Source organism: Cydia amplana, chromosome 9, assembly GCF_948474715.1.
Source record: "Cydia amplana chromosome 9, ilCydAmpl1.1, whole genome shotgun sequence".
NCBI lineage: Eukaryota > Metazoa > Arthropoda > Insecta > Lepidoptera > Tortricidae > Cydia > Cydia amplana.
In genome coordinates this window covers 16,895,429-16,910,864 of record NC_086077.1, presented here as the reverse complement: position 1 = coordinate 16,910,864, position 15,436 = coordinate 16,895,429, and the positions used below count along the sequence as shown (strand labels likewise).

General features: G+C 38.2%; 1 protein-coding gene across 1 annotated transcript in view; it reads right to left on the bottom strand.

Annotated features, from left to right (window-relative positions):
- Positions 1–869: 869 nt before the first annotated feature.
- Positions 870–15,436, bottom strand: part of LOC134651259 (prominin-like protein) — a 96,472-nt gene continuing 81,905 nt past the window's right edge. The window contains exons 17-20 of the mRNA XM_063506328.1: positions 11,752–11,802; positions 2,885–3,052; positions 2,157–2,237; positions 870–1,186 (exon numbers count right to left, since the gene is read on the bottom strand). Coding sequence (XP_063362398.1) covers positions 1,174–1,186; positions 2,157–2,237; positions 2,885–3,052; positions 11,752–11,802 — 313 coding nt within the window. The 3' untranslated portion in view covers positions 870–1,173. The remainder of the gene's footprint in view (positions 1,187–2,156; positions 2,238–2,884; positions 3,053–11,751; positions 11,803–15,436) is intronic.

Genomic DNA, 15,436 nt, shown 5'->3' with positions numbered 1-15,436 from the left:
ACACCACCCATAACTTATCCAACATTGTAACATTATTTGCACAGCTACATAACCTTTCGTTTCATCACTACATAGTATAAAACAAAGTTTCTTCCCGCTGTCTGTCTGTCTGTATGTATGCTTAGATCTTTAAAACTACGCAACGGATTTTGATGCGGATAGACTGATGCAAGAGGAAGGTGTATATATAATTTGCTAACCCGTGCGAAGCCGGGGCGGGTCGCTAGTTATATTTATACTTTTCTAGCGTATTTATAAATTTTAAATTTTATTCATTTCACTTTCTAAACAAGATATATAAATAAAATAATTAAATTTAATTTTAAATTAAATAACCATAGTCAGAGATACGCATATTGACTATGTTGTTGACAATCAAACTAGATGGCGCTGCGGGTCATATTTAAATTAAGGATTGTAAAACGTCGTCTATGACACAAAAGTGAGACTGATAACTTATACAACAATCTGATCTGTCTTTGTCGGCCTAAAACCTTAACTGTTGTGTATGAACATCATTACATCACTTAAGGTACAGTACTACTTACGATTTCATTATTTACCCTATAGACGAAGATCTTGCAACAATTAACTATGGGGACATCCCCTTAAGGGTAACCTAAATGGGATGCCATTATAAACATCTATATTATTACCTTTTTCGCATTTTAGTCAAATTAGATGGGCAGAAGGTTTGTTTGCCACCATTGTGTAAAAAGACAGAGTCCGTCTAAGCTATTTTTGCAATTTGAACGGAACAAAGTGTGGCAGCGTCATTATAATCGCTATATTTTCATAGAAATTTGACATTAATGATGACACTGGCACACTACACTCTGTCATTGCAAATGCCATGTAAAGTATGCCTTCCGAATTATCATTATTATCAAATATGTCATCGTTGCATAATTAATTAATATGTCACATGTCAAAGGTAATAATATCGATACAATCTCAAGGCTTGGCTATATTGGAAAAATACTCTTTACGTATCGTATCAAGAACCTGAACGGCTCTTCAACAATTATCGTTTTAAATTGAGTCTTGCGCGAACCGCATAGAGTTCAAATCGCTCTACATCAGTTGTGGTAGTTGTGACCTTTCTGTTCTCAGGTCCGCGCGGAGCGGTCTCAGTATTTCAGCAGGTCGTCGTCTAGTTCCGTGAGGGCCAGTTTACTGTCTATCACTGGAAAAGAGACCGTAATGTTAGTGGGGTACAGTTGAGATTTGAATGGTAAATGTTGGGCACATAAATTACGTGCTACCACCACCTTGAGAAGCGTAAGCATAGGGACTATTCAATGTGTGGAGGAATTTTGGGATATCCGAGCATAGGGAGTCGTTCAAAGACTTTTTTATGATATTTTTTTTATAAAGAAAATATAGTAGACTACGAGACGATCATTTATTGATTACATTAATAATAAAAACAAATAAGGGTGTTAGGTAGTTAAGTTAAAGAAATATTTATAATAGCACCCTGAAAATAGCGCTTTGGTTGCATACTCAATAATAAATGGAATTCAATATAAAATAGGTTGAAAGTGTTGAAACTGATTTTTTGCTTTGTATGGGGGTTTCATTTTATTTGCAATTAGTATTGAGAGAGATTAACGATATAAATATAAGTATAAAGACTTTGACGATAGATGTAAAACTATAATATATGAATAAATTTATTGAATATGGACAAAAAGGTAGGAGTTAAGGGTCAGTTGCACCACACCAGCACTGTTAAAGATTTTGCAAAATACGGAAAATTTCACACTTCACTACCGAGTGAACTCATCCAGTTCGCTAATTGTGGTCGGTGCAACTGGCCCTAAAAGTACCATCGCCAACACTGTTAACCTTTTGGACGCCAATGACCGATATATCCGCACCGTAGGTTCAACGCCAAAGACCGATTAATCGGTCACATACCACAGAGCAACATAGACCTACGTGCATATGCATAAAGTTCAATTTCAGTTTTGACACTTCGGTGACGTGGCGTCAGCGTGACAGCTTTTGTGTTTGACACGGCGTCGAAAAGGTTAACTGTACATCGCTGGACGTTATGCCGTTTGTAATAAGGTCCACCGGTTTACAGTTAGCAATGTTGCTGTTTGTACTAGGTAAATACCTAACATAAGGATACAAGTGAGAGTACTCACTTTGGTCCGGGATAGTAGTAGGGAGGGGGCCGCTCGTACTCAGTGGGTCCGTGGTAGCGGGGTGGGCCTTCTTCCCAGTGCCTGCAACACGCAATGCAACATTCAACATGCTGTAACGCGGCGCGCAACATGCGAATTGCGTGAACACTTGTTACTGTAACACTTGGTGTTGCAGTAACAAATGGTGCAACGTGCAACTATTATAAATGTGTAAGGCCTTAAAGTGTGTTGCTGTAACAGTTCATACGCGTTGCTGTAACATTCAACGCCAGAAACACGACGTGTAACGTGTTACAGAAACACTTCTTTGACTTTGTAGTAACGAATGTATGCTCAACATGCTCTTTGGCGCTTCATAAGAATTATAACATTACCAGTAAATTGCTAATTAAACTTGTCTCAACTATTTATGTTTTGACTTTAGTAAAAGTCTGGTTATAAAGTGGTAAAGCTAAATATCTTTCGTATCATTTAGGGTACGTAGGTTCCGTACTTATTCGATATCCGGATAACGTATACGTTACTAGGTTATCATCATTAACCTTGTCGGTTGGAGCCTGACTATACTTACTTATGTCTATCAAAAGTTGTGTCGTGCGAGACCATTTCATTGGGAATTGGGAAACATTCTCACAACTATACTTGCAGCAGGGCATTCCCGCCTTCATCAGGTGTGTGTGAGTGCGCATAGGTGCATGCGTGTGTCGTGTGCGTGTGTGTGTACTCACTTTGGCGCCATATCATTATATCTGCGCGCGTGGTGTGCGTCGAGGGGCGTGGCCAGCGCGGCGCCGCGCGCCTCCTCCCGCGCGCCCGAGCCCCCGCCCCCGCCCCCGGCCCCGCCCCCGCCCCCGCGCCGCGCGTCTCGCCCCGCGCGCTTCTCTGCCTTGTAGGCGCTAAAACATTACGTTCATAAATGGATAGTTCAGGAACTTTGGAGAAGCGATGGAAATGCTCGTTGCCAAAATAAATGTACATACTTATTAAGAAACCACATAGATACCTATCAAAGATAGGTAAAATAATAATCGTGCAAAGGTCTTGGATATTCTGAGCACAACTATATACTCATTAAATCATTAGGTATCATTTACCTAGTGATCCGTCTTCTGCCATCTCATATATCGTCAGGTGACAAGCAAAACTCACTAATTACCACCACAAGTTCGTAGCCATAGTGAACCATATTAGTTCTAATAAATGGTTGATTTTTGTTTAAATATTTTTTAGTAATTAGTGAGTTTTGCTTGTCACCTGACGATATAAGACCGACTTTAAATAAACTTCTTTATCTAGAGCAACGAACATTTCGAACACGCTACGACGTTCATTCGGGCGACACAGCGAAAACGAGCGAACGATTGAAAAATTTAAACCGGACTGACGTAATTTAAGACTCGTGATTCACCATCAATCCGGGGAGTGAGTATATCCCAGTGCCAGTGCACATTATTCCAGTAACATTCCACGATTCGATCAATGGACTGGAATGTTACTGGAATAAATGTGAACGGGCATTACATCCCGCGCTACACGGCTAGCAAAGCAACCAGAGGGTCTACCGCGAACCACGTTCGACGTGTTACCTCCCTGTCACACTTACGTACGAATTTACAAGTGCGACAGAGAGGCAACACGTCGAACGTGGTTCGCGGTAGGCCCTCTGGCCTCCAGCTAAGGCGAGCTTGCTAGTTTCGTGTGGTTTGCCATCAAATTGTATTGCGCCCGGCCAAGAGACCATGAACTGTCGAAGGCTTAGTTGGTCAATGTGTAGCACGGCCTTATTTCAATGTCTGATTTTTACGACTCGGCCACGACATTGCGGGACCGGCGACGGCAACTATAGGTGGGAAAGAAAGGTCCGATCGCTGTGTCTCGCTCTAACCTATGGTTGCTGTCGCCGGTCGCGCAATGTCGTGGCCGAGCCGTTATGGTATTTTCTACTTACCTTTGTCCCGTGAATTGACTGTATTGTCAAGTTTCGCTGTCTCGCCCATATAATTGTCAATATTTAACGATAAATAAATGTATTCGTGTATGGCACACAAAAGCTACCGTGCGCAATGGCAAGCGTGACACCGACCGCACATTGCACGGACATTTCACTGGCAATACTGACTCCACACAAAATCTTCTAGTTTTACTTAAGTTCCCGTGAGAAAAATGGTGTAAAAATAATGTGTGAAACTATCAACTTGAAATAATGAAATGCTTATTAACTTACATTTTATATCCTAGATACTGAAATGAGAGTTATATTGCCCAATCTACTACCTGGGGCCTATTGCATAACATTTTACAACTCATAATACAAGCGGACGCCTCTTTTCATTCCCTTTTATTAGAAAGAGACTTCCGCTTGTATTATGAGTTGTAAAATGTTATGCAATAGGCCCCAGATCTGGTTTTGTAGTAGGTACGTAATAATTATCACAACTGGGCAGGGTCCCCGACCTGGTTTTGTAGTAATGTGACAGATAGGTAGATTGGGTCCCGAGTAGATTGGGCAAGAACATTAATTTCTCATTTTAGTATCTGGTCTATTTTAGTATCTGGTCTGGTGGAATAAAAAATATATTAATTTAATGGAAAATGTTTAATTAAGGCATTTTATGGTTGAAACACAGTTACTTACTTTATTTTTAATCACCAGATTTATTTCTGTCTGATGATATTCTTGAAAGGTTTTACATGCTTATTTTCTTTTCACCTTTTTTTCCACCATTGTCTCATTTAGGGCAGTTGATTTTAAGTTTAAAAATAAACAAGAAAGGAACTTAAATGTGCATATTTTTACAATGTGTAGTCTGTATAAGTTAGATAACAGTTTTAGAAAAGTCTCGTCGTAATTAAGAAAAGTATTTCAGTAAAATCTTATCTGAGTAAAATGATTTCATGCTTATTATAATTTTTTAAATGTAAATTGGTCTCAAAAGAGACAAAAATAAAGTTAATTTTAGTAGTGATGATTTAAATTAGGTAATTATAATTTATTAGGAGACAAACATGCCTAATTTAGTGCACTAAACAAGTACCTAAACATGAACGGAAAGATCTCGAAAAGTTAGCACACACACACATAAGCTGTTAACATATAGCATATATAGGATGCCGCGGCACACAAAGCTATATGTGGCTAGAAATGTATAAAAAATAGTTGGATGAAATTCTATAGACCCGTCCAAGTAGAGTCAGCAAAACTAAATATTAGCTAAGCACCCCTGCATATAAAAATGTAAAGCCTGACCAGGAATATAGGATCACGCGCCATGTTGCGGAATTTCACTGGAACTATTTTTTTCATACTATACTGAACTGTCACCCTATAGCAGCGCCCTCTTGACAATGATCATATATTACTGGTCAGGCTTTATGCAGGGATGCTAAGCTACCTATGTTCTGCGCCTTTTCCCAATAAATTTAATTAATTTTAAACAAACACTTCAAATATAAAATATGCCGAGTATTTACTAACAAGATAGACATTATTTTAGTTCCGTTATTCTCTATTTATTCTATAAATATATATTTCATATTCACAAGCACCACAAAAGAGCATTAAAACATGTTGTCTCCAATGCACCAGAACCACAGTATGTTTCACGCAATTGTTTTTACTAACTCAACTACGGTCGAGTTACCGAATCACGTCATTTTATTTTTATTTTACAAGTACCTAAAATAACTCACAATAGGAAGCGTGCGAGACTGCAGGAGACCGGCAAGCACAGAAGCTCAATATTTATTGGCGAATGTGAATGTCAAGTTTAAGTTTCCGATTTAGGCCACAAGATGGCAAACTCTGCAACGCACAAGGGCAGAACTGTGCGTGGGAACTGCTTGGTGTGAAGTGTAAACTAAGTTTTGGATTTATGAACATTGGGGTCTGTCCAACGCGCACGGTCTATATAGAATTCATATCGAGTACATATGACGTTTAATTAAATTATTCGGAAGCTCGGTGTGCCGCGTATTACGCATGCTCAAGCAACGCAAACAAATGTATAGTTTACCTATCGCGCCGCCTCTGGACATCGGTCCTAATCTGGACTTACAACTAACTTATCAGCTACTTACATTAGCGCAGTCACTTTTTTGCTACAAATGAGTGTACGTCATTAATATTTTTTTAAATCAGATTTTTATTAATTCAACGTCAAATCAAATCAATAGAACTCTAACTACTCCATAAATAAATAAAATATCGCAAGGCATATTAGGACAAATATCACCACAACCATATTAACAAGAATGAAAAATTAAACAATGACGTCATGAGTAGCAGAAAAGTACTTCTTATCCTAAGTTTGTTACCTTACAATGTAGGTATAAATGTAAACATCGAAAAGACTTAGCGTACGCACAACACACAGGGAATACAGTTAATGGTAAATGGTATACTGGGTACATCAATTCACTGCATTGCACTTAGTTTACGTAAATATGTTGCTGATATTCCATATAGTTTACATAGGACGATGACACAGAATCAGTAAAGGCCTGACTGTTTTTCGGCGATTCAAATAGCGATTGCTATAATATAAGTTACGAAGACCGCCAGTGGATAGAGGCCCTAATGGCATAATTATATTGATCTGTGAATGGTACTTCTCGAATACACATGTGCTTTTTGCTTTCAATACATTTACCTTAGGAGCCATACTAGTGGCTCGTGTCTCAAAAGCTTGTAACTTGTAATACAAGTGGAAGTCCCTTTCTAACAAAAGCTGTCAAAAAGTGACATCCGCTTGTATTAGAAAGAAAGAAAGAAAGAAACTACATTTATTTACGTCAAACCAAACCAGTTAATTACATAAAATACATAGAAGAGATAGACGTTATTACAAGTTACAAGCTTTTGAGAAACGGGCCCCAGAGGGTCTACATTTGTCTAAGAAAGCTAGGAAGCCACATTTTGGTTTAGCACATTATTCTTATTTATTTCTCTTCTTAGGTTAGGGTTTTTTACAATATGGATATAAAATTAAAATACAAAAACATTTACAAGACAATATAAAAAATATAACGTAATGGACCCTATAATGGACGTGGAACCGGTAATGGGACATAAAACCACAAATCCTCTAAAATAAGTATGTAAAAGTAGTTTATAAACACTGGCAATATTTTACCATAAATAAGAGTCATAGAGCTGTTTAAGTTTTACTTTTTATTAATTTCGGTTAATTTTTAAGAAATTGGCGCCAACCCAAAAGTTGTCGTGTCACTGGAAAAAATAACCAGTAAGAATTCTTAACAACTTCGCTAAGAGAGGTGAGTTCATATATTAAATTGTAATTAATTATTACTTGGTGTAAACTAGAATGTGTTTTGTTAATTGCATTTACCATGAGATAAGGTATACAACACATTATGTTGTGACTCTAGAGATGTATAAAAAATAGAGGTATTTGAGGTATTATAGGAGCTGTAAAACTGCATACCTCCTATGATGGGATAATTTACATAATGATGCTTGCCATGGCGTAATTTCATGTTTAAACAATACAGAAGTATAATGTATAGTTACTCGTACGAACTATGTCAGGAGGTCTTCTCGGACTTCGGATAAATTAATATCGTTTTTACAAAATTTTATTTAACTTGCCCTGTTAGTTTGTATACAGGGTGGATTTTCTTTTTGGGTTAGTGAGGGCAGCTACCAGATCCCGTGCTGCGACGAGAAAACGGTCTTAGAAAACCTTCCCTCGATTTCAAATTAATGAAGATTGGCTTTTACAGATTTTGGAAAAAACATACAGGGTGCGAGAAAAAGGTAATTTTTGACAATTTTTTTTTTGATGCCAATCGATCCTATTCCTATTGAGGATCAAAAGCTTGTATGGAACTAAAAAAAAATTCCGGCTAGAAAAGCCACAAATCGAGGAAAACTTTTCCCATACAATTTGTATGAAAATCAAAACTTTTATTTTTCACATGCTATTTTTCTATGCCAATTGATTCCATTCTTATCTAGTATCAATAGTTTCTTTGAGGTCAACTTACGATAATGTACTAAAAAGCCACAAATTAATAAAAAAAAATTCCATAGGTACATTTACTATGGAGAAAATGTGAAATTTAATTTTGACCCCAAAAAAACTATTGATACTGGATAGGAATGGAATCGATTGGCATACAAAAATAGCATGTGAAAAATATAAGTTTTCATTTTCATACAAATTGTATGGGAAAAGTTTTCCTCGATTTGTGGCTTTTCTAGCCGGAATTTTTTTTAGTTCCATACAAGCTTTTGATCCTCAATAGGAATGGGATCGATTGGCATCAAAAAAAAAGTTTGTCAAAAATTACCTTTTCCTCGCACCCTGTATGTTTTTTCCAAAATCTGTAAAAGCCAATCTTCATTAATTTGAAATCGAGGGAAGGTCTTCTAAGACCGTTTTCTCGTAGCAGCACGGAATCTGGTAGCTGCCCTCACTGACCCAAAAAGAAAATCCACCCTGTATTAGTTAGTGTGGTTCAAATCTTGGAAATGGCATTTGAGTTGAAATTTTGGATACGTATGCAAATCGGATGACAATGCAATCGGGTGACAAAAATGACTAATAACTAGTTTTTTGCCAAAAACTTATTCCCTATTCCAATATCTTATACTGATAGGGTATGCCCATTATAGGGGGCCCATTACTGGATCCACGTCCATTACCGGGGTTCCATTACTGGAGCTTTGGTGTCCATGACTGGAGAAAAAAAACATACTTTTAATTTATTAATTATGTGGAAACTAACTGCAGTATCTTTGATACAACACGCCTGAAACATGAAAGAAGGATAGGATATTCATCTTTTAACAAGCTAAGCGGTAGAACTTTTACATGTATCAGGGAAATATCACAAATACTCCAAATTTCCTCTTAAATGTCCCATGACTGGTGCCGTTACTATATAAACAGGTGCCGCCAGCAGCGGGGCAGGGCCCAAGCTGCCGGTGGTCAGGGCTGCAGAGAGAGGAACCGGCGGACTATCCGCGCCGTGTCCAAGATCACCGCCATTATAGCACATTTATTATTACCAACAAGCCCTGGAAATATCATCACATCAAAAATCTGTTTCTGGAAAACAGTTTCTTTCAATTTGTATTCAACCTAGCTAAAATGACCGAATAAATGTATTTATGTCATTAACTTGTTTACTTTATAGTCATTTTGATATTCTAGATAATTAAAATTATCGCATGAAACCCAAACAAACACAGCAAGTGTAATCGTCCAATGTACAACTTCTACCTACATCAATTTCGATATGATACGCAGACTTTCCTTCAATTCAGTCACTTCATTCTTACTCTAAATCCGTACAAATTCTATCCAAGCTACCGTATGTGATTATCAAAACTATCTGCAAAACTGCTCAAAACGTTATCATACGATATGTCAAGCTACAGTATGGATATACGCATTTATTGTAAAACACTACTGTCAAAAATTGTACCAGCGTTGCGTTTAGTGTATATGATTGGTTATTAGATATTTGGTCAAACAGTGGCCCTACCAAGATTGATCGGTGAAAAGAGACTAGCTTAAAATGTTCGCCTCTAACTGGTGACCCGTTTTCATTTCGTTAAATATCAATTTCTAATATTTTGAAGGGCAAAATAATCGTATTGCAATCTTCCCATAAATTAAAATAGAACAGAAATAGAAGCCCCGCATTGCGGGTCTTCGTCGTCTAGAAAAAACCCCTTACAGATTGTCTAATCTGTACGTAAAGTAAAAGGATGTTTTGATTTGATTTTTGCCACTGTCGAGTCGATGCAAACTTAGTGTAAACTTACTCTATAGAAGGCTGAAGTCGCGATGGTTCAAATTGTCCAATATTTGATCAAATATCCAAAAACGCGGAGCGAGGCATAAGCGGTTAACAAGGTAATGAATGGACGTATCGTGTTTGCAAGCGAAAGCGTCGAGTGATACTTAACCTAACCGATTACAATAATTTCAATTATATGAGAATATACCCTAGCTTGACGAGAAACGTTATACGTCTCCAAACAACAATGGTTAAAACGTCAAAAATTTAGATAAATGGTTAAAATACGAATTGGACACAGCGTTGTTAAATAACAACAATAATAACTCTTTGAGAAAGGAGACCATTTTGGATATTATGGTCACCTTTTTCAAAAATACAGATGGTTCTAAAAACATACGGTTCGTTCTAAATATTAACTAAAGCCTGGTGCACACTATAAGGGTCAAGTATGATTATAATTAATTAACCATGCGTATTTTATTGTGTGCACAGGACCTTAGTCGTGGAAGACAATAAATGTCGACTTTGATTCGTACCAGAGTAATTTGGCTACAGTAAATTGGTCAATCACTAATTTACAAAACAAAAAAAATCTTTAAAACAGATGCAAAAAGAGTAAATACAATACATTGAGATTCAATAGAAATGCTTTCGTAGTTAAATTCTTACAGTTATAAAATGTTCAAAATTTCTAGAAAATTTTGATAAAAAAATATTAAACGTCGCCACATGCGACATACAATTCTAACAATAATACTTAGTCGCTTTTTTACACTGGCAAGTTTAAATAGAAACTTAAATGCACACCGGCGCAGTTTAGCGAAAAGGATCCATCCTCGAAAATAGATCATCGAAATGAATGACTTTTTGTTTTTCACAGACATAAAAATAAAAAAAACTCTGAATCGGATCCCTAAATTACGTCCATTCAATTCGGCGCACGACCAATTTCAGCCGATACCACCATAACCCTCGATCAGATTTCACCGGCTTCTACACAACCAAAAACACAGTCTACTCGGACTCGTGTATCCCGGACTCGTTGTCCTCGTCCTTGGCGTCGAGTCTCGTCTTGAGGTCGTCGATGAGCGCGGCGGGCGGCGGCACGAGCGCGCACACCACGTCGCCGCCCTCCAGCAGCAGCGCCGTGCGCGAGGGCGGGGGCGAGGGCGAGGGCGCGGCCGGGGGGGCGCTGGGGGCGCGCCCCCGCCACATGGCCAGCTTGCCCTCGATGTCCAGCGTGCTGCGCTTCGACCCTCTGCATTCCGTTTCACTTAGTGCAACCTCTGTGCCGCTTCGGCTTCGAGAGATCGTTCTCATTTTTTCAAATGTAATTTCCAAGAAAATAAGCGATGAAACTGTGACACGATCTCTCGAATACCGAAACGACTTTCGAGTGAAACCCGATCCTTAAAGTTAAAATGGGCCCGGGCGTGGAAAATAACAGAAGTAACAAAACAGAAAGAACAGAGGGGAAGGGTCCGTCTCGTCATGCGGCCGTGCGTTAGTTTACAGTCGACATGCCTCATGCTATCGATTAAACTTTCTCGATGGATATACATTTATATTACGCTTATATTACAAGAGTTCCTACACCGTATTTATTTACAGTTGTAATAAAATAGTAAACCTAAACCGAAAAAAGCATCATGCGAACGTGTAGCCCTAGCATTACAACGCCCGGCGTTTATAAAAAGCGCCGCCGCGCTCCCATTGGTCGAGCGTGAGTTAGCGCGTTGTAAGGCCGCGGACACACAGGCGGAACACAAGGTAAGCTAGCGGAAAGTGGCTAGGGGTCGCTAGGTGTCCGTGGGGCACTTACTTGGCAAGGGGTACGTTATCGCGGTCCGCGAACGCGTCATACAAATACTCGCTGCAACAGACAACACACGGTCATCAGCCAGCAGCGGACGCAGCATGCCGCGAATCGAGTCCCACCACGATACTCACACACTATCAGTAATAATGACGGCATTTGTCGATTTCTCTACTACGAACTTTATGTTTACGTACAGTCGTTCATTCAGCACTGAATTCGCACAAAATGAACGCCAATAAGATCAAGTCGCGTGGTAGCATACTCGTGCCTTATTCGAATTGGCATTTTTACGCTAACACATAGGTACTGGTAGATCGTTACATTTTGGCGCTCAAACCAGGATACCAAAGAGGCAGATCATTTTGTGCTTAGCGTGTTATTTTAAACTTTAATGTTGGACTTGTCATTATTTACTGATAGCGTGTAAGCGTAACTTGTCAAAAACATTTGGCTGGACTTTTGGATATGGGACATTCGAGTTCGCTAGGGTCCGTTCACAACACAGGGGGCATACAAGTTGCGTTGGGGACAAGCAAAAAAAAGTTGTGAACGAATCCTATCACGCCGCCATCTTGTAGCAAATGTCAAAGGGTCCGGCAAAATAATGACATGAGCGCTTCTAAGCGTCTAATAACCAAAACAAGTCATCGATCGTCCTACAAGTGCCTAGTGGGTTATAGTCTTACAATAAATCTTAATACTTATCATATATACACTCTATACCTAATGATGGTGTCGAGGGAACATAAAGGTAAAGTAAATTAAATTAAAAAAATATACTAATAAATAGTCTAGCTATAGTTTACATGTCTACGAGAAAGTTCAGAATACACTGCGGGTTACATTCGAGCAATACAGTGAAGGCCCTGATGATACTGAGTACTGACCAAGCAATGTACGACAACATGAAGGAACACCGAGCAACGCTTGTCCGCTGGATAATGCACCTTATGACGTAGTCGTTAAAGTTGAATCCAGCGAGCAAGGGTATCGTGCAAGCCGCTATAAGGTCGAAGAGCACACGCCACGGTAGCGGACGCACCAATACCAAAATGAACCAAGAGGTTTTAGCGATGGTCAAAATACCTACCTATATGTATACTTGTATAGGGATCGGAGTTTTACTAGTACCGTAAGATGTTATACAGGTTGGATTTTCTTTTTGGGTCAGTGAGGGCAGCTACCAGATCCCATGCTGATACGAGAAAACGGTCTTAGAAGACCTTCCCTCGATTTCAAATTAATGAAGATTGGCTTTTACAGATTTTGGAAAACACATACAGGGTGCGAGAAAAAGGTCATTTTGACAAACTTTTTTTTATGCCAATCGATCCCATTCCTATTGAGGATCAAAAGCTTGTATGGAACCAAAAAAAAAATTCCGTCTAGAAAAGCCACAAATCGAGGAATACTTTTCCCATACAATTTGTATGAAAATGAAAACTTTAATTTTTCACATGCTATTTTTGTATGCCAATCGATTCCATTCCTATCCAGTATCAATAGTTTCCTAGGGGTCAACTTACGGTAATGTATTAAAAAGCCACAAATTAATAAAAACATTTTCCAAACATTTACTATGGAGAAAATGTGAAATTTTATTCACAATTTTCTATCTCGCCTAAAAGTTTTCTTTAATTTGTGGCTGTACTAAACATTATTACCGTAAGTTGACCCCTAGGAAACTATTGATACTGGATAGGAATGGAATCGATTGGCATACAAAAATAGCATGTGAAAAATTAAAGTTTTCATTTTCATACAAATTGTATGGGAAAAGTTTTCCTCGATTTGTGGCTTTTCTAGCCGGAAATTTTTTTTGGTTCCATACAAGCTTTTGATCCTCAATAGGAATGGGATCGATTGGCATCAAAAAAAAAGTTTGTCAAAAATTACCTTTTTGTCGCACCCTGTATGTTTTTTTCCAAAATCTGTAAAAGCCAATCTTCATTAATTTTAAATCGAGGGAAGGTCTTCTAAGACCGTTTTCTCGTAGCAGCACGGGATCTGGTAGCTGCCCTCAGGCTCACTGACCCAAAAAGAAAATCCATCCTGTATTAGTGAGATATAAATGGACAATGAGAATTAAATATATTCTAAGTATCATAATTTATTTATACTAAAAAACAGTAGCAGCAGTAATACCTATAATATTTTAAAGTAGTTTTTTTTTTTATACATTAGATTAGACTACTTTGTCATCCTTATCGCAAGAATGTACTGTGTATATCCATCCATCTAACTTTATATATGTAAATGAGCAGTATAACTACATAATTTTAATAACAACTAATGGCGTTATTCATAAATGGCTGCTAACTTAATCAGTTGATGATCGTCGTTTGTCCCTATCTGTCGTTATGCCATAGAGAGGAACAAACGACGATCATCAGCTGATTAACTTAGCAGACGTTTATGAATAACGCCGTAATAATTTATTTCAAAAACAAGCGAATTAAAAAAATTGCGTTCAACTTATGATGTACCATTCATTCTGCATATTATATCCATATCTCACTAGCGTCACTCCGCCTCCGATCCCTTGTGATGTGTGTGTACAAGTAATATAGGGCATGCATACGGTGTTGGCGCGTCTGTATACAGTATATGTGTTACCGGAGGGCGCGTAGGGTCATCGCCACCAGCCGCGGCGCTGGCACATCGGCTCATACTCACTGTTAACAACATCCCCAAACGTTAACAACCCTATAGAACCCGCTATACTTTTACTGTGACTGACATATTCAAATATTGAGAAGATACTCTATCACAAAATACCCCCATTTTTATATTTTCTTGCTCAAATACTTAAATAATAGCTTAATAGCTGAAAATGTGTACCCGCATTTTATAATATAAAATCGACGTAGCTTAGGGACAAGGAACACCATAATTTGTATTTATTTTCATAAAAAACACAAATCAGTAAAATAAATGCCATTTTTTTAGGATGGTTCCTTTTCGCTTAACTACGTCCATTTATAACCCACCCATTTATAGGTAGTAATTGCGCTATCATCATAATCATTTAGAAGTCGGGAATCGAACCCAGTATAATACTCAACCACCGTGATATCTTGTACTTTTTTGTATAAACCTGTTTATGACGATGATATTTTAAGGAAGTAAGAGCGCTCATATATTATTGTCCCTTTAATGATATTTAAAATTAGTAATATACAAGTGTTAAGACGGGAATTGAACCGACACCAGCCTGTGGGGTTGATGGCGATGAGTGAACAACTGAAAAAATATGAACAACTTAACATAAACGCAATCTAATTCAGAAAAAGTCAAATTAGCCCTAACCGTGTACAAATTACGCAAAAAATATTTTCAAACAGTTTTATATGTGTTCGAATTCATTCTCAATTCGCGCTCAAAAAATATCACATAGTAATATAGTGTCCCAAGCTCTTCGATCTTATAGCGCCGTGAACATAACCGACAAGGCAAAATGAACTCAGCCGAGATAGTAACAGGGTCGGCTCTCCCTTGGCGCTGGTAAGGGCACAGTCCACTAAATACGGGGATGAGGGTGCAAAACAAACCCAACTCAGACGGACAGACAAATAAGACGACAAAATCAGTCTCAAATTAATTAAAATCATATGAAATTAGTGAACGAAAAGAACGGAAAGTGAATTAAGGGAATGAATGCATTCGCAAACGATTCCAAAATAATGAT